Raw genomic sequence first — 19,507 nt, forward strand, 5'->3', positions numbered from 1 at the left:
AAGTCAGCAGGAGGTCGCAAATGGCAATCACGTGACCACAGGATGCTGCAACTATGCAGGATTCGCCTAACAGCAGCAACTGCAAATGCTGTTGTAAGTTGGCATGGTCATGTGAATGTGCTTTACAACCATGTTGCTTAGTGACCGAGTTGCCAGACCCAATTACTGTTGATAAGTGAGGACTACCTGTATGTACGCTGTGCACTCTTGAAAGAATTGCCATTTACATTTCAAATTATTTATAGTGCACCATCAATACATGAGATTTTCAGAAAATTGAAAGAGGAGGAAACTTGTAAGTAAAATGGTGACAAAAGGAAAGGGAAAATTAGGAGATAGGTTTAGTTACAAGTAGTCCTCACTTAATGACCATTCATTTAGAGACCATTCAAAGTTACAACAGTGCTAAAAAGTGACTTACGACCAGTGTCCAAAGTTACGACCATTGCAGTGCTCCCACAGTCACATGATTGTGATCCAGGCGCTTGGCAACCAGCTCCACTTATGATGGTTGCAGTGTCCTGGGGTCACGTGATCACCACTTGCAACCTTCCCAGCCAGCTTCTTGCAAGCAAAATTAATAGGGAACTGCATGATTCACTTAATGACCACGTGATTTGCTTAACAACCATGTGATTCATTTAATGACTGCAGTGATATGCTTAATGACCACTGCAAAAGAGGTTGTAAAATTGGGTCCGGTCATGTGATGATTCACTTAATGACTGCATTGCTTAGTGATTTAAATTCCAGTCCCAATTGTGGTTGTTAAGTGAGGACTACCTGCATATATAATTATTCATCCAGGGCTTTACAGAAGAGGTAACATTGCACATTTGTTCTAGGAAGTAATTTCAGGCATAAGGTACATCAAGGACAAAAGGGCAAAATTCTTTAAGGTAGCAGCAGATCTTTTTTCCTCCAATTCACCACTCTCAATAGCTCCCCAAACTACCAGGACCAATGTATCAGAATATGCTGGCAGAATGAAAAGGAACAGGGCCAAAGAAGGAACAAGAAAAAGTGTTATCCACAAAGACCAACATCTACTGCAAAGATTAGAGGGAAGTCACAGTTTATTGTTGTATAGACAGCAATCTATAAGCAAAATACTGAAAATAAAAAAGAATGTTAATAATCAAAGAAGTAAAACAGAAACTATACAACTAGAAACCAAAGCATGAAAATTGATAATAAAGCTATGTATATTTGTAATCTTAAGTAAAGATACAAAATTTCAACCACAAATTCAGTGGTTCTATCCTTTGTTGATAACTAAAACAGAGATAAAATGCAGCAAAAGGAATCTTTAAATTAAAGTTTTTATGGAAGGAATGAATAAGAAGGAACAAACATTGTTAGTTTTTGTCAAAGATTTATCTGGTACATAATGCTTTACATTTCCTAAACAACATGAGCGTACAATAGGAACTGCTATAAATACAGAAGGCCCTTCAGGCCGGTATAATCTACAGAGCAGATTATGTGGAATCACCCAACTAAATCACAAAATAAGCATCTGTAATAATAATTTTACAAGATTCTGCCTTACTATAGGTAAATCAGATGTTAACCTCTGAAGGATACTCATAGGTAAGAAACAGTATTCCAGTTTTGTTCTGTCTGTTCTCAGTACACAAGAACTGCATGAAGAACTGAGCGTACTACTTTGGTGTTGTTCTTACATAATCTTACCCCTATTTCAACAACATTGCTCCTTTATAATTCTTTATTAATATTGTGTTAATATTCTTCATAGTAACTAACTCTCCAGAAAACCATTTGCTCAGAAGATGTCAGATAGAGGGAAAGGAAAAAGACAAAACTCCACGAATTACCAAATATATCGTTCCCTTAATATGCATCACATATTTTAAAAAATAAAATTGAATTGTACATACTAACTGTAAATCAAAGACTGGATTCTGGTTGGTATGACGTTTCCTGCCTTCCTTGGATTCTGGGCTCTAAAAGTTATCTTTCCAATATGAGATGACATTACACTGAATTCAAGTAGCGCATACCGCTTAGCTTGAGCATGTAGTTGCCTGCCCTAAGTCTATATAAAACTACTATTTACATATTTTTTAACGCAGAGAAAAATCCATACCTTCATGAAGTTCTTTCCGTAATTTTTCTGCATCTTCTTGCAGAACTGACTTTTGAGTATTTAAAACAGCTACATACATTTCTAGATCTGTTCTACAGGATTTCTCAGCTTCCAAATAGTGATTCAGTTCTTTAACCTGAAAAACATACAGAGAAGCAAAAGTTAATGGTTAGCATAGACGTTTCTCAAGTATATTTCTAAGCATGCTGGAAAAAGTCTTTTATTCAGGAATGGTTATATTCTAGGTATGTTGTCACACACATCAGTCTTGTATATTACCCACATTATAGCCTTAAGCACTATAGTGTTTAAATGTTTGTGAACCCCTTTGAATTTTCAATATTTCTGCATAAATATGACCTAAAATGTGATCTGTTCTCCACACAAGTCCTAAAACTAGATAAAGAGAACCCAACTAAACAAATGAGTCAAGAACATTATTTTTATTTATTTATTTATAAATAAATTATGCATTATTTATTATATTTGTTCATTGATTTACCGAGGAAAAAGGTCTATATATGAAGTTTGCAGTTCTCCATATTGACTGGTACATATGGAATTTTGAGAACATACAAGTGCTTTTGTAACACAGCTGTCAAAATGGACAGGCTAATCAGGACAAAGCTGTTTACCAGAAGGTATACTGGTGAGGCTATTCCCTAACAAACTTTCCATCTCTACGAGATGCAATCTCCCACCTGAACTTCCTCTTGCCTTTTTTTCAAGACAGGTAGGTATGGTCCAAACAAAGTATCTTTGCATCTGTCTTCATTTTTATTTTTCAGAATGGTTCATTTACAAGACTTCTGCACACTAAGGCTGTTACCGCTGCTAAATATATATATTGAGGGAGGCTGGACTGGAAGAAGATGAGCATGGTTTCAAAATTGGAGGAAGAAACATTAATAACTTGCACTATACAGTGACATTTCTAATAGCTGAAAAAGCAAATGATCTGCAAGCTCTAGTAATGAACATCAAGGATCACAGTGAAAAAACTGAACTAAGATTAAATATAAAACCCAAAATAATGACAACAGGTACAGCAACCAGCCTTAGAATTGACAAGGAATATATTGGAATGATGGTTAGCATCTGCCTTTTTGAATCAACTATTAACAGTAAAAAAAAACAGCAATCAAGAAATACACCATAGATTAGCATTTGGTAATGTAATATTGGCCTTGGAAAAGATATTCAGATGCCTTGACATGTTGATACCTACAAAGTTTAGAATCATGCAGGCAATTGTTTTCCATGTGACACTCTATGGAAGTGAATGCTGGATTTTGAAAAACACAGAAAGAATATTCACGCTTTCAAATCTGGTGTTGGAGAAGACTCCTGGGAATATTATGGATAGCAGGGAAAACAAACAAATGGATCACAGAACATATCAACCCAGAGTTCTCACTTGAGGCACAAATGAGCAGGCTCAAATTATATTTTGGACATAAAATGTGAAGATCTAGCTCTTTTGAGAAATGTATAATGCTGGGAAAGGTGGAAGAAAAGAAGAAAACTAGCAGCAAGGTGGATGGACTTGATTACAATGGTGACAGGTGTAATACTTGAAAGACTTGAAGGGCCTGGCTGGGACAGATCATCCTGCAGAAGGTCAATCTACATGGTTACTATGACTTGATGGCACATAATGAATCAATGGAAGTTGGTGTCTTTATTGCATATTAATTTCCTATTTTAAAAAAATAAAAAAATATATTTCTTACTTTAAGGACTTTTAGCCCACACTTCAGACTCCAAAATGTCTAGAGAAGCTTATACAAAGTCAGTAAGTATAATAATGTATCGTTAAGGCGTATTCACTTCACTGGTATCTTCTGCTTCAGTTTCATAGGTTAATAGGATGTAAAGGACTGTGTGAGGAGGATCATGCAACATTTCCACTACAATGTTTGTGCAAAGTTAAAACTTCAACTCTACAGTTAGAAAGATAATAAATGATGCTTCCTTATCTTTTAATATTTGCTTGCTAGACAAGATCTTCTATAATCCTCTGCTAAAAACAAATATTAAAAGTTATTAAGGGAAAAAAAGAGTGACATACTTGGGGTAGCTTGAATATTAGACAGCAGTACTGCTATTAGTTTTATCAGGAACAAGATACTATAAGAAATAAAACCTGTTACAAAATACCACTCAAACGTGATAATTTGCCCTATTCTTTTAATATGCAAAATTCCAGGAGAATATTGCAATATGTTGTTAAAAAACAGAGGGAGAAAGAAAGATTTCCAAGTGCAGTATCAGTTTTCTCAAACCATAGTCTATCCTTTAAATGCTGTATATACCTAGCCTATCAAGTTGAATGTGAGGCACTGAAATTTAAATCTACATTGAGTTTTAAAGCTCACTAGAAAGCTTCTGTTTTCTTAGCCAATTCAAAATGTATTCAACAAAATGCAGATGCAGCAAAGATACAGCTTTGAGTTTTGAAGAAAGCAATGATGTCATGAACAGAGTTGAGAGAGAAGAGAGGAAACATAGAGGTAACTATATTTTTAAATATGTTTATAATGCTTAGTGAGTTAGACAGTAGTTTGTCCACAGAAATCTCCTTTGGTGTCTCCGTGTTTCCTGTGTCAAAGAGCATAAAAACAGCATGCTGCAAAACAAAGAACCAATCTCTACTGTAGATAGATGGATATCTGAGGAGCCATCTCGCCCCTGTTATATCAGCCTGCCCCACTCGGTCCGTCAGAAGGGGCATGTTGCAGACCCCACCAGTCAAGGAATTTCAACTGGCGGGATTTAGGAAGAGGGCCTTTTCTGCGGTGGCCCCCACTCTGTGGAACAACCTACCTCCCGAGGTGTGATGTGCCCCCACTCTCATGGGCCTTCAGAAAAAGCACCAAATCCTGGCTGTGCCAGAAGGCCTGGGGGCCGGATGGGGACTTGCATCAGTGGAAATGGCTTGTGGGGTAATTGATTTTGGCTCCCTGTCATCTTGAATGTTTTTAGTATTTATGTATAGGGTTTGTTTTAGAGTTTCTTTTTAATGGATTAATTTTAATTATTTGTGTGGTATTTTTTAATGGTTCATGGGTTTTTGGTTTTAATTGTGAGCCGCTCAGAGTCACCTGTTGGGGGAGATGGGCGGCACATAAATTTAATAAATACATACATCATCATCATCATCATTATTATTATTATTATTATTATTATTATTATTATTATTATATTCTTCCTCAGCACTTATTGCTAATATTCTGTTTTGCTTACCTTTGAAGCTTCCAGCTCCTTTATTCTTTCTTCAGCCTCAGTCAGTTTCTCTTTTAAAGTTGCTATCTCCTTCTCCATGGGCATCACAACTGAACGGAGTTTCTCTGCATCTTCTTGAGCCTGAACTCAACATTAAAGGATACAATAAACCAACTGTGACCTGATTTCATTGATCAGTCTGACTGAAAGTTAACAATCTCAATATCAGTTTTAGATAACAGATTTCCTGTGTGCAGAATGTATAAAAGACACATGACTACTTTGACAACTTCAAAGCTACATGGGTTGAGTGAAGACTATTGTGAATCAAAATGTCTCTGGCCATCAGACTAGAAATTTACATTTTCAACTTAAATCTAGTAAAAATTCCTAAAAGATAACAAAATGTTTTCAGCCATTTCTAATCCAAATTAATTACTTTTTAAAAACTGGGGACATCGGATATCATCTGGAGGGTTGATAATAACAACAACAATAATCAATAGGTGGACAAAAAAGCCAAATCCAGTCTAAACATCTGGCTGACTGGGTGACCAACCATGATAATTTATTAAACTTATATGCCATCTGACTCTCAATTGCTCTGAGTTGTTCACAACAATCAAACAAAGAAATTACAATATTTTAAGATAAAAATCTTTATCATTGACAGTTTTTTGAGAGTGAAATAACTATTTAATTTTTTCCATATTTTAATTTTTCAAACTCCTCTTAATCTTTTAAATACATAATTATATTTTAATCTTAAAATATTTCTCTAAGAGCACATATAAGAACTGTGGGACAGAAGGAGAAAAAGCCTAGCCCAAGGAACTCCAAGAGACAGTGCAAATTCAGTCCAGTTATGTTTATTAGCTACAACCTCTAGCAAGAATCTTCCCAGACAGAAACCCCATCTCCCAAGCCAGCCAGCCACAACAGTGTGAATTCCTCAGGGGGGTGCCAGTCTCATCCTCTTGTTCCTCCCATGCTCTTCTGGGGAGCTAAGAAAATGTTTATCTCCCTGAGCCTGGCCTTCATAATTCCATTCCATCACAGTACCCAGCCCAATACCAGCATGTGATGCAACAGATGTGCAGGAATGTGAATAGATTCTTTGTTTCTTGGTCTAGAAAGTTAGGAAAACTTTTTCAAGTTTTGACCCAGACTAAGTACTGAATTTGCTAATTCAGGATGCCCAGTAAACAATTTATCTAAAGATACGCATAATATATATTGACCATCAGCCTTGCCTAGGGAAAAATATTAAATACACTTCATCACTGGCAAAATTTCACATCACTATGAAGATGCAAGGAGAATTAAAAATTCATCGCAATTCTGCATTTTTTTTTTTCAAAATAATCCAACAAATTTATGAGTACAGGGATTTCAGGCATGCTGTTGCTCTTATGTCAGAATCTGGATAGAATACCAAATTTCTACTACTCTACTAAAGCATACTTAAAAATCCCATTCTCAAGCTAATATCCCCTTATTAAGCTGGTAACATTAAAACCACCATACAGAAATTAATAATCCCTTAACAGTTAACTTTACACGGATAATCAACAGTCTTCTGATTCAGCCACTATTTGCCAAAATATATGACTACATGCAGACATATAACTACATGCAGAAGCCAAAACTGTACAACTGCAAAATACGCATGTGCGTACAGAAGAAAAACCAAACATTTTATTGCCATCTAAATAGATTATGTATTCTAGGAAACTGCTTCCTAAAAGCCTCAACCAATACTATTATTTTTAGCCTAAATAACAAGCTAAGCACAAAACATCTTGCCCCATCCAAAAACTAAACATGTTTTAGCATAAACACGCTTTGTATGTAAAATTAGAATTATGGTTTATACACCGCGGGTTTCAAAAACAAGTTTACACTAGTTTTCAGATTCTGTGCATGTGTGTCATCATTCTTTAAATATTTATGTATTTGCTTTACTATAGAGAAATAAAGCAATTAGGGTAGGATAGAAATAAAGGGTAAAATGATACAAAAAAGAAAAAAAGACAAAAAAGAACAAAAACATTAAACAGCTGTTTTTAAACATAGCATTAAACCTTGACCACAAACAGCAATATTTATCAGTCCTTCAATCATGTCAATAGAGAGCCAGTCCATAAGCAGACAGTGAATATATATCATTAATCAAAAACTATAAAATCAGGGCAAGCCCCATACTTCCATTGTAAAAGAATAATCTTTTACTATGTCAATAAATTCATAATTCTTCATATAATGAAACATTCCAAATTTTGGAATAAAATTAAGAATCACATTCATATCTTCATCCACCCACCCACCCATCCAGTTTGTATAGCCGCCCATCTCAACAAGTGACTCTGGGCAGGGAACAAAATTAAAATAAAGTAAAAACAATTGCAATAATACAAAAATGAAAATACATAGCAGCTGAGAAAATATATCCCATAATCATTAATACAACCAAGAAATGGGTTTCTGGAACATCTGAGGCCCCAAGCCCGGGCACAGAGCCAGGTCTTTAGGGCCTTACTAAAGGCCAGCAGGGTCAAGGCCATCCTGATCTCCAGAGGGAGAATGTTCCAGAGGGCGGGTGTTACATGGGAAAAGGCACATCTTCTAGGCCCTGCCAACCGGCCCTCCTTAGCCAACAGGACCCAAAGCATGCCCATCCTGCCTGACTGGATCAGGATGAGTAGAAACAACTGGGCAGTAACCAGGTCCTAAGCCATGAAGGGCTCTAAAGGTGACAACTGGCACCTTGAATTGCACCCAAAATCACACTGGTAACCAATGCAGCTCACAGAGTAGTGGTGGTACATGCGTCAAATAATGGGCACCACTTACAACCCATGCTGCTGCTTTCTGCACCAGTTGAAGTTTCCAAATGCTCTTCAAGGACAGCCCCACATAGAGTGCACTGCATAAGTGACAGCGAGTGGGGCTTCCCGGTCCAAGAAAGGGTGCAACTGATGCACAGCCTGAAGGCATGCAAAGGCCTTCCTAGCCCCAAATGTCACCTGCTCTTTGAGCAGGAGCTGTGAGTTCCTAGGAGGATCCCCAGATTACATACCAGATCTGTCTGAGGCAATGCCATCTCATTCAAGACCAACGATGAAAAGTCCATGGAACCAGAAGGTCCAAACACCCAAAGCCACTCACTCTTGCTTGGGTTGAGATGAAGACTGTTGTACCCCATCCAGGTCCCCATAGCCTCCAGACACTGGGACAGGATGTCCATGGCATCACTCAGATGTCTGGGGTGAAGATACTCGTGATCACCCTCACCCCAAATTGTTGGATGACCTCACCCAGTGGCCTTAAGTAAACGTTAAACAGAAGGGGAGAAAGGACCAAACTCTGCGGCACTCCACAAAGTAGGCGCTGCAGACTGGACTTCTCCCCTCCTATCAACATTGACTGGAATTGGCCCCAGAGGAAGGAGGAAAACTAACACAACACAGTGCCACCCACCCCCAACTCCCAGAGCTGCTCCAGAAGGATACCATGATCAATGGTATCGAAAACTGCTGAGAGGTCAAGAAGAGCCAGGATGGATGCACTACCTCCATCCTGCTCCTGCCAGAGTTCATCCAAGAGTGTGATCAATACCATCTCTGTCCTATACTTGGCCTGAATCCCAACTGAAAGGGGTCCAGATAATCCATTTCATCCAGAGTCCTTTGAAGCTGCAGTGTGACTACCTTCTCCACAACCTTCCCTAAATAGGGAAGGTTGGAAACTGGACAAAAACTGTCCAGACTGGTTAGGTCAAGCAATGGCCCTTTGAGAAGGGGGCACACCAATGCCTCCTTGAGAGCCAGTGGAACCACCACCATCCTCAAGGAAGAATTAACAACCACCTAAACCCAATCATATGTCCCCTCCCAGGCAGCCTTCACCGGCCAGGTGGGTCATGGATCAAATACAAAGGTGGTCGAACCAACAGCTACAAGAACCCTGTCTATTTCCTTGGGCTGAACGGGATCAAACTCTTCCCAGATAACCATGCAAGACTTAGCCCCCATAGCCTCCACTGACCCTTCTTCAAGGCCAATGTTTGGTGCAAAGTGATTCCAAGTGACTTTATCCATCAGATGCCTAGCATACTCCTCACAGTGCCCTGTAGGTGAACCTCAGAGTTACTCCCTCCAAGGAAGGACTGGATTACCCGAAACAGAGCTACTGGGCAACTATCTGAGGATGCAATAGGGTGGAGAAATAATTATGTTTTGCCGCCCTTACTGCCACGAGGTAGGCTCTAACAGTGGATCTAGCCTGTATTTAGTTGGGTTCATTCCTTGTCTGCCAGCAGTGCTCTAGGCATCTCCACTCACTTCATCTCTCTCAACTCTTCCATAAACCATGAGGAGTTTGGGGATCTATGGGCCTGGAGAGGCCGTTCAGGTGCAATCTGATTCAAAACCCCAGCCGCCCTCTCATTCCAGGAGGCCACCAGGGCTGCAGTCATACCTTACAGCAGACCTTCTGAAAGAACCCCAAGCACCCTCTGGAACTCAGCCGAGTCAATTAGTTGCCTGGGGCGAACTGGGTCCAGCCTCCCTGCAATGGGGGGAGACACCAGAGAACTGGAGGCTCACCAGGGAGTGATATGACCATGACAGGGGACCAAGACCAATATCTCCAAATCCAGAACACCATGCCATTGCTTTGACAGAAAAACCAGGTCAGGAGACCACTATTATGCATTGGGCCCTGGATGACCTGGGACAGGCCCATGGCTCTCATGGTGACCATAAACTCCTGAGCTACTTCAGACCCCACCCTCAAGTTGAAGTCACATAAGTTAGTTCATATAAGTTATAAAGAAACAAAGGTTAGTGTGGATACACTTATTAAGTTATGTACTGCAGCTGTGATGGATGCAGAGCATACACAAATGTTTACATCTATTAAATCCCAATCTCCAGAAAACAAAGAGCAAGCCATCAGGTTCTAATAAAACAGACAGTGCTGTACATTCTGATGCTCTATATAGACTAACCTTCTTCATTTCATTCTCCAAGTTTTCCTCTTCTTGACCTTCTGAAAGTCGCCTCCTCAGCTCTGCTATTTCCCGTTCAACATTCTCTCGATATTGATTCCACTGAGATCGCTCTTGTTCCAGCCTGTGATGAAACTGGCCTTCATATTCATGGACAGTTTCTGAATAACAATAACAACAACAACAAATTGTTCCCCCAAATCATCTTTGGTGACAATCTTATTACAAGAAGCCCAGAAGCCTCAGAGTGAGATTCTTAAGCACATTATTTGATATACTCCTAAATCATTGGACTCATGATGAAGTTGCCTCATGTAGAATCCATGGAAGACAATGGGCTAGCATTACTTACCCAAGCCCTACAATCTGCAGGAAAAAGCCAGGAACTAAACCTGGAGCCTTCAGCATGGCAAAGTATGGGCTTTGTCCATGAGCTATTGAATAGCTGCATGCAAAATCCAAAATGCAGGATGGACCATTACAGGGAATATCAGGTCTTTTTTTCTTACACAATGCACCAATCCAGCCAGTCCAGGGTTGGTCTGATAGTTTACTGGAAACAAATCTTCCAAAACAGGAAGCGGCACCCTCGCTGAATTTGTACAGCTTGTGTTTAAACATCAAGCTGGGAATATACTTTCCAAGTAAATATACAAGATGTAGGTGCTGTAGTTACACTTGGAGATTGAAACCGTATTGTTTGAAAGGTGGAAATGATAAATCAAGGCACTCTGTAAACTATTTTCTACTCTGGAGAATGCTTCGGATATTAAGAATAAATGCAAGATGGCTACAAATATACCATAATCCTCCACATACAGTTATGGACACTTCTTCATTTTTTAAAAAATATTTTAAATCCCACACCTGATACTGAAATGGAAAACTTGTACAGAGTACAAGTCAAGAGTCACAACTAACTGCCCCTACACATACACACGCACTTTTGTACATCAAAAATTAATTTGTCAGTAAGAACTGTTCTAGCCTAGCCTTCTTAGTAATATGCTTGTTTTTCATATACATTGCTTCAGGCTGGAGGAGTTAAATTTATTTATTTATTTTTTAAGTTTAAATCCTACTTTTAAAATAGAAAGAATCCATTACCAGGAGAAGGATCATAATTTTTATGGTTAGTTTATTTATTTTTGGAAGTCTGTTTGAACTAACTTTTAACACAAGCAGGATATTTCTAAATAACAATAAAAAATAAAACGTGAAGCCACAAAATTAAAGAAACCACAGATGATGCCAAACAGTGACCTCAGATATCAAATAATTCTTCTAAATCAATTTAATGCACTCTCCTTTCTACGAGAGCTATTTGAAGCACAGAGTTTGTGCACATAGTGGTTTGGAACAGCAAGCTATGTATCAGAGATATTAGTAAGTATGAAACTGGTATAGCAATCCATTCATTTCTGTTAGTCCTACCTTTCATTATAGCTTGCAGAGAGGCAACATCTTCCTGCCATTGCTTCTTTATGTCATCAATAGCCTCCTGTTTAGTATTTTCAGACACCGTAGCAATGGCTTTGATGTTCTCCATTTCAGCCTGTGCTTCCATGAGCTGCTTTTGCAGTTGCTCCAGATCATCATGTGCTGCCTGCAATACTGCATTTTGCTTCTTCAGATCCTCTTTAAAAAAAAAAAAGAGGGGATATGATAGTTTCATATAAACATATAAATATTTATTTATGGAGATTCCTGGATCCAGGGGGAGACATCTCCCACCTATTCCTAATATTGGCCTAGCTCTAAGCAAGCCTGTATAATTTCTACACCCAGTTTGCTACTTTATCTTTGTGTTTCATTCTCAATTCCCCTTCCAATTCTATGATATTATGCTTGGGTATTGAAATGTATACTGTTGTTTTAAAATTGCTTCTCTACTGATTTCATGTGCTGAATTAATGCCATTATCAGTAAAATCTAAGCTTGAATCTGGCCTAATATCTTTTAAAAGCCTTTTTCTCGTGGCATGCAAGGACATTCTTTGTATCTTCTCAAGGGCTGTGATAAGTCAACACAAAATCAATAAGGACATTCCTTAGTCAAGGTGCTTCTACTCAAACAAAACGGGATGGGACCACAGGGTCACTGCAAAATTTTCAAGATGACACCCATTATTTCCAATCAGTTGTGATCATTAAAGTTATACAGAAAAAAGCTACTAGCCACACATGTAGCTAAATATGGCAGTATAATAGGTTTTACCTTTAGATTTAGAAACTACAAATTTGAATACCAAAACTACATACAGGTAGTCCTCGACTTACGACAGCAATTGGACAGGAATTTCTGTTGCTAAGTGATGCGGCAATCCCTGCAGCCTTGGTTGCCATCGTTAATCAAATCCCATAGTTGTTAAATAAGGCAACTTCCTGCCGGCTTCCCACAACCAAGTCAGTGGGGAAGCCAGCAGGAAGTTGCAAGTCCCAGGTGCTTTGCAAGCAGGCCAGCAGGCAGATAAGTGGCTGCTGCAAGGGGGTGTGCAAGGGTGCAAGGGAGTGTGTGAGGGAGGTGTGAGGCTTGGGGAGGGTGTGTGGGGGTGTGAGGGAGGCATGGTGAGGGTGTGTAGCAAGGATTGGGGAGGATGCACGGGGATGTGCAAGAGGCATTGGGAAGCTGTGCGAGGGTCACAAGGGTGTGTGCATGAGGGGAGGGTGTGCAGGGATGCACAAGTGGCTGGCACAGTGTGAGCGCAGAGGGTCTGCGGGAGGGTGAACTGGGGGGGGGAGGCTTACCTTAGCAACTTGTGACCTTCCCTGCTGGCTTCCCCACTGACTTTCTGGGGAAGCCGGCAGGGAAGGTCGCAAATGATGATCACATGATCATGGAGTGCTGCAACCAATCATAATTGTGAGCTGATTGCCAAGCGCCCAGATCATGATCACATGACCACGGGGGTGCTGGGATGACTGGAACTCTGAGGACCGGTTGTAACCAGCATTTGTTCAGCACTGTCATAACTTCAAATGGTTGCCGAATGAATGGTCATAAGTTGAGCACTATCTGTATTCCATTCTAAATGTTATGTGCTATGCTTTTTCCACTTGATTTTTCAACTCATTTTGAAGCCTAAGATTTGTGAGGGGTATTTATCTATTGTGAGACAGAGATTGCTATTCAGTGTGGGAAAGATTCTCATATATATTTTCTCAAATAGTACATTCCCTCAAGAAATAATTATTCTCTACCCAGCCATCATGGTTAAGAATTAGTATTTTTACATCTATTTAGAATAATTAAACATTACCTTCTTTAGCCAGATACAGTTCTTTAAACTTGGCTCTCTTTTGATTAAATTCTTGCTCAAGATTCTGTTTTGTACGTAGAAATTCAGCATTGGCTTTCTCTAGTTCTGCTACTCGTTGAAGAAGAGCTAAAAGTGAATCAAAGGAAGAGTAATGATCATGACAATCAAAAGCATTGTATACTGCATTATCATACACTTTCTTTGGAGAAAATTATTACAAACTATATTGTTGGGATGACAGCTGTTTAGCCCTTCAGACAAGAGAAGAGATAATGTGTAATTTGTAATATTCAGTTAAAGGTTGTTCTTTTGGTTGTACCATAAATCTCTGTCCTCCTGTTTTTGTCCCAATCTGCCATTAGGCCATAAAGGGATCAGCAGAGATTCTTAACTAGTCATAGTACCTTAGTATTATGGTAACCTGGAGACCTTTCACTTGGAAACACCCAGGGGATCAAATATGCAACTTTTATTCTATTATTATTATTATTATTATTATTGATACTTTTATGTCACTTCAATTAGGCAGATCTCAGCACCTAACAAGTATTTGGATCTCAGTATCTTACAAAATAATATATAACAAAATTAACAATACAATATTCTTAAAAACAATTTCAGTTCATAAAGACATAATAAATAACAGCACCATACACTTTCAGGGATCTAATTCATACATCCCTAATTTCCAAATGCCTGCTTAAATGACCAGCGTTTTAACAGCTTTCTACATGTTAAAAACAAGATTGCAGCTCTTATTTCTAAGAGTAGCCAAGGAAGAGAGCTCCTTGAAATTCACAATGCATGGCAACATGTACAGTACTCTCTTCCATCATACATATTTCTGCAGCTATACTGAGAGATATGGCTCAGCACAAACACCTGGTTTGTATGCAGAAGGTTCACTACCAGCATCTCTGTTTATAAGGATCACGCAACAAATGATAGGTAAACTCTCTGCTTCAGACACTGGGGAGTTGTTGCTAGAATATACAATACTGAATCATCAGAACAAATGGCTGTAATCTGCACATAAATTTAAACATGAATATAGCTATATGTACTTGCTGTAATGGAAACAGCACATTTTTAGTCACTGTAACTACAGTGCACCCACAACAAATTTTGGCATGTTTCACTCTTCCCCCAGGTAAGTGTGCAGGTCCCAGAACATCTCACTGTCCTCATGAGAAACTTACATACAGGTCAGGAAGCCACAGTACAGACAGAAGATGGCAAAACAGACTGGCTCCAGGTTGGCACAATAGTGTGACAAGGCTGTATACTCTCTCCTTATTTATTCAACCTATACACTGAACATATATATTAAGGGAAGATGGATTGGAAAAAGATGAGCATGATTTTAAAACTGGAGGAAGAAATATTAATAACTTGCATTATGCTCATGACACCACCCTGACAGCCAAAAATGCAAAGGATCTGCAAGCTCTAGTAATAAAAATCAAAAACCCCAGTGAAAAAATGGGACTAAAATTAAATATAAAGAAGACCAAACTAATGACAACAGATAAAACAACCAGCCTTAGAATTGACAATGAAATTATCAAAGTGTTGGATAGCTTCTGCCATTTAGGATCAACCATCAACAGTAAAAGAACAAGCAGTTAAGAAATATGCCTCAGACTAGCATTTGGTAGAACAGCCATGAAGGCCTTGGGAAAGATATTCAAATGCTGTGATGTGTCTATACCTACAAAGTCCAGAATCATGCAACCCATGGTGTTCCCTGTGACAATCTATGGAAGCAAAAGTTGAACTTTGAAGAAACAGGATAGGAAGAGTATTGATGTTTTTGATCTCTGGCATTGGAGAGGACTCCTGAGAATACCATGAACAGCCAAGAAAAGAAATACATCATCAAACAAATTAACCCAGAGTTCTCACTCAAGGCACGTATGGCCAGGCTCAAATTATCCTACTTCAGACACATTGTGCAAAGACCCAGCTCTCTGGAGAAGGCTCTGATGCTGGGAAAAGTGGAAGGAAAGAAAAGAGGACAACTAGCAGCAAGGAGGATAGTTACAGTGGCTATGAGTGCACCATTGGAAGTCCGAAAGGTCAAGTTAGGGACAGGTCATCATGGAAAAAATGTATGTGGTCACTAAGAATCGACAGTGACTTAATGGTACATAATCAAATCAATCAAGTGTCCAGAAAGTCACAAGTTGGTAGTTACTGTATAGCAAGCACAGGCTGACCTTTAGGCACTAACTTTATGAGAGACTGTCATTTTCATGTGCTTATGGCTTATTTGCTTTTCATCTGTAGTTACTGATCACACATGCACTCTGATGAAAATAAATAAAATTCAAAAATTATTTATTTCTGTAGTGCTTCTTATGTCAAGACATTTTACTTTACTATATAGACATATCTTTTCTCATCAACAAAGCTCATTAGCTGTCTTACGTTCTTTATCAGTGGTTCTCAACCAATTTATACATAACAAAGGAAGGACTCTGATGTTTTAGAGGTGAGATGCAGCATAACTCACTGAACTTTTGAGTCTACATCTTACCATAAGTAACAAAATTGGAACAATAGTTATAAACATGTTCTTTTCAGAAATAGTGAATGTTTAGTTTTTACCATAGTGAAGCTTCCATTCTTTGATTGATTGATTGATTGATTGATTGATTGATTGATGGGACTTAGATGGAAAAAGATGAAAACCATTGTTTTCATAACTATGAACTTCAATATATTCTAGCTGAATTTCAATATATTCTAGTTGAACAAACATTAAGAGGCCATTTTTCGGATTACATGGCAGTGATAAGGGTGGTGAAATGGGGTTACTTCTCCACCCTTATTGTGTCTACTGACAACCATCTGGTGGCCCTCTGTAGGGTGATCTATTTCTTGCTGGGGAAGGATGAGTCACAGGAACATCTACAGGGCCACTGTGAAGAATATTTAAGCTATCTGGCAGATAAAGTTGTTCAGATCCAGAGTTGGACTTCAACTGGGCAGGTTCAGTTGAGGTATCTGGGCTCCCTCTTGTGGGTTTATCTGGAGTGAATTCAAGCCTGTGACTCCTGAAGAAGTGGATAGTGACCTTCAAACTATGAGTTCTACTATCTGCTAGATCCAGATCCCTCCTGGATTGTTAAGACTGCCTGGGAAGTGACATGTGACCTGCAATGATGTCAGCTTCTTTGAGAGTATGGTTCCTTTCACCTTGAAGGAAGCATTGGTGCATCCCTTCCTCAAGAATCCATCACTGACAATTCTGGATAATTTCTGTCCAGTCCCCAGTCTTCTCTTTTTAGAGACGGGTGTTGGGCAACAACTCCAGTGAATCCTAGAGGAAACAGATCTGGACCTGTTTCAATCAGGTTTCACATCAGGGTACAGTACAGAGACAGCATTGGTTGCACTTATCAGTGACCTTTGGCAGATGGGGATGGTGTGTGCATCCTAGTACTCCTTGATCTCTTGGTGGCTTTTGATACAGTCAATCATGGTGTCCTTCTGAATTGCCTATGGGGATTGGGAGAAGGGGGCATCATATATAGGTAGTTTCCAGTCAGTGTTGACAGAGGGAAAAGGAAGAGGTCTAACCTGCAGCCCCTCATTTCTGGAGTGGTACAGGGCTCAACAATCTCACCCCTTCTGCTTAACACCTTCATAAAACTGCTGGGTCATCAGTATGCTGATTTTACATCTCCAATCGAGGCCATCCAAGTGATGTTGTTGATGTCCTGTTGCAGCATCTAGAGGCCATACTGCTTTGGGTGAGGAAGATCAGACTGAGGCTCAATCCTGACAAGACTGGCTGTGGATATTTGGGACTCCTGGTCCTGGGGATTCTCTATTTTTAGTCTTGGATGGAGCAGCACTTCCCCATTTGAGACTGATGCAAAATGTGGGGTTTGTCTTGGATTCACAGCTTCTGCTCAAAGAGGTGGCAGGTATGGCCGAATTTCACACAGGTTCATCTAGTGTGCTAGTTGCATCCATCCCTAGATTGGGAGGCCCTTCAGACACTCATGCCCTAGTCACCTCTCAAATGGACTGCGCCAATGTGCTCTGCGTGGAGCTGCCCTTGAAGACCATTGCTACAGCTAGCCCAGAATGTGGTAGTGCAGGTAGTAATGGGCGTGCCTCGTTATGTCTACGTTACAACATTGCTCTGTGAGCTGCACTGGTTACCAGTTTCTGAGTACAATTCAAGATGCTGGTTACCACTTATAAAGCCCTTCATGACATAAGACCTAGTGATTTGAGGGACCATCTATTTCTAGTAGTTTCTGCCCATCTGACAAAATCAGGCAGAGTGGGTGTGCTTCAGGTAAATACAGTGGTACCTCTAGTTACGAACTTAATCCGTTCCGTGACTCTGGTTGCAACTCGAGTTGGTCTCAAGTCGAGGTAAAGTTTCCCATAAGGTTCAATGTAAGTACGGTTAATCCGTTCCGCCCTCCGAATTTGGTCGCACCACAAGGCAAATTTCCCCATAAGGTTCAATGTAAATACGGCTAATCCGCCCTCTGAATTTGGTCGCACCCCAAGGTAAATTTCCCCCATAAGGTTCAATGTAAATACGGCTAAATAGTTCTGAAACACATGCATTTTATTTTTAAACCTCAAAAACCTTCCAAACGCCACAAAAACCTTCCAAACACCACAAAACACACCAGAAGCCTCACCGAATGTCTCCTTGCTACCGCGATCTCTCCCACAGGAAGCCGCGACCGCGTGGCAGCAGGGAAAATGGCCGCGGATCCGGTTCGCAAGTAGAGGCGGAGTTCGCATGTCGAGGTAAATTTTTGGGGCCGGAGCTGGTCGTATCTTGAAAAATTAGTAAGGAGGGGTGTTCGTAACTAGAGGTACCACTGTAATGTCATGTATCAGGACCTAGGAAGTGTGTATTCTCTGTAGTGATGCAGGCCCTCTGAAATAGCATCCCCCAAGAGATTCATATGGCTCCCACCCTGATGGCATTCAGAAAGTCTCTGAAAATTTGACTATCCTCCCAGGCTTTTGATAGGGCAATTGTTTGTTGTGTATGGTTTGCCTACTGGATGCATATGGTCTCTATTTTTGCTTTTATTGTTTCTTGCTTTTTACATGTAAGCCACCCAGTCATATGGAATCAGGGAGCCTCTGAATTGTATATATTAATTAATTGATTGATTGATTAAAACCTTTAAAGTCATACTGCTCTACAGCAAGCAACTATACTGACCATAAAAATTAACCTATTAGTATCCTGTTTCTATTCTCAGTATTACAATACTTGTGCTGGTTTCTACAGTGAAACTCCCCAACGTAGTAAACCTTTTAGGGCAATTTAACAGCCATTCTAATGAGAGAGTTCCACTACCAAGCATTTATTCAGTCCTTTAACAGAAGCACCCTACTCATCAAATCCTTACAATTTTCTATAGCTGTTTGCTACGGTTCTTGTACATTTAAAAAAAATGATGGCTAATAATTAGGGATCAAAAGCAAATTTGCACACTCACCCTTATATCATTAAAATAATTTTACTTGAGAGAACTGTTATAAACTCTTCTAATTACAATGTATCAACAGCTCTGAAGATATTACTCCTGAATGACCTTTATTGAAACATTCTCGGGCTTTGTTGTCAGAAACCACAACCTAACTAAAGTAGAATTGTTCACAGCATGAAGCTTGGCAGTTAAAACGCAGCGGCATTTAAAACTCCTTTACAATTTCCTCTCTCTATAAGTAATGACTAATTTAAACAATACTGGGTTAAACACAAGATAGCCTAAGGCACTACTTTTTTTTTTTAGATTTTTTTATCCCACCTTTATTATTTTTATAAATAACTCAAAGTGATAAGCTTACCTAAGACTCCTTCCTCCTCCTGTTTTCCCCACAACAACAACCGTGTGAGGCGAGTTGG

The 19,507-nt window shown here is 39.5% G+C and overlaps 1 protein-coding gene across 2 annotated transcripts in view; it reads right to left on the reverse strand.

Annotated features, from left to right (window-relative positions):
- Positions 1–19,507, reverse strand: part of RABEP1 (rabaptin, RAB GTPase binding effector protein 1) — a 62,701-nt gene that overhangs the window by 18,530 nt on the left and 24,664 nt on the right. For both annotated transcript variants that reach the window (XM_007421566.3, XM_007421565.3), the window contains exons 2-6: positions 13,606–13,731; positions 11,781–11,984; positions 10,347–10,507; positions 5,357–5,476; positions 2,111–2,246 (exon numbers count right to left, since the gene is read on the reverse strand). In XM_007421566.3, the coding sequence (XP_007421628.1) occupies positions 2,111–2,246; positions 5,357–5,476; positions 10,347–10,507; positions 11,781–11,984; positions 13,606–13,731 (747 nt within the window). The remainder of the gene's footprint in view (positions 1–2,110; positions 2,247–5,356; positions 5,477–10,346; positions 10,508–11,780; positions 11,985–13,605; positions 13,732–19,507) is intronic.

Source organism: Python bivittatus, unplaced genomic scaffold (assembly GCF_059951505.1).
Source record: "Python bivittatus isolate LINGU-HERP-01145 unplaced genomic scaffold, Pbiv_v1 ctg000690_np1212, whole genome shotgun sequence".
Classification (NCBI taxonomy): Eukaryota; Metazoa; Chordata; class Lepidosauria; order Squamata; family Pythonidae; genus Python; species Python bivittatus.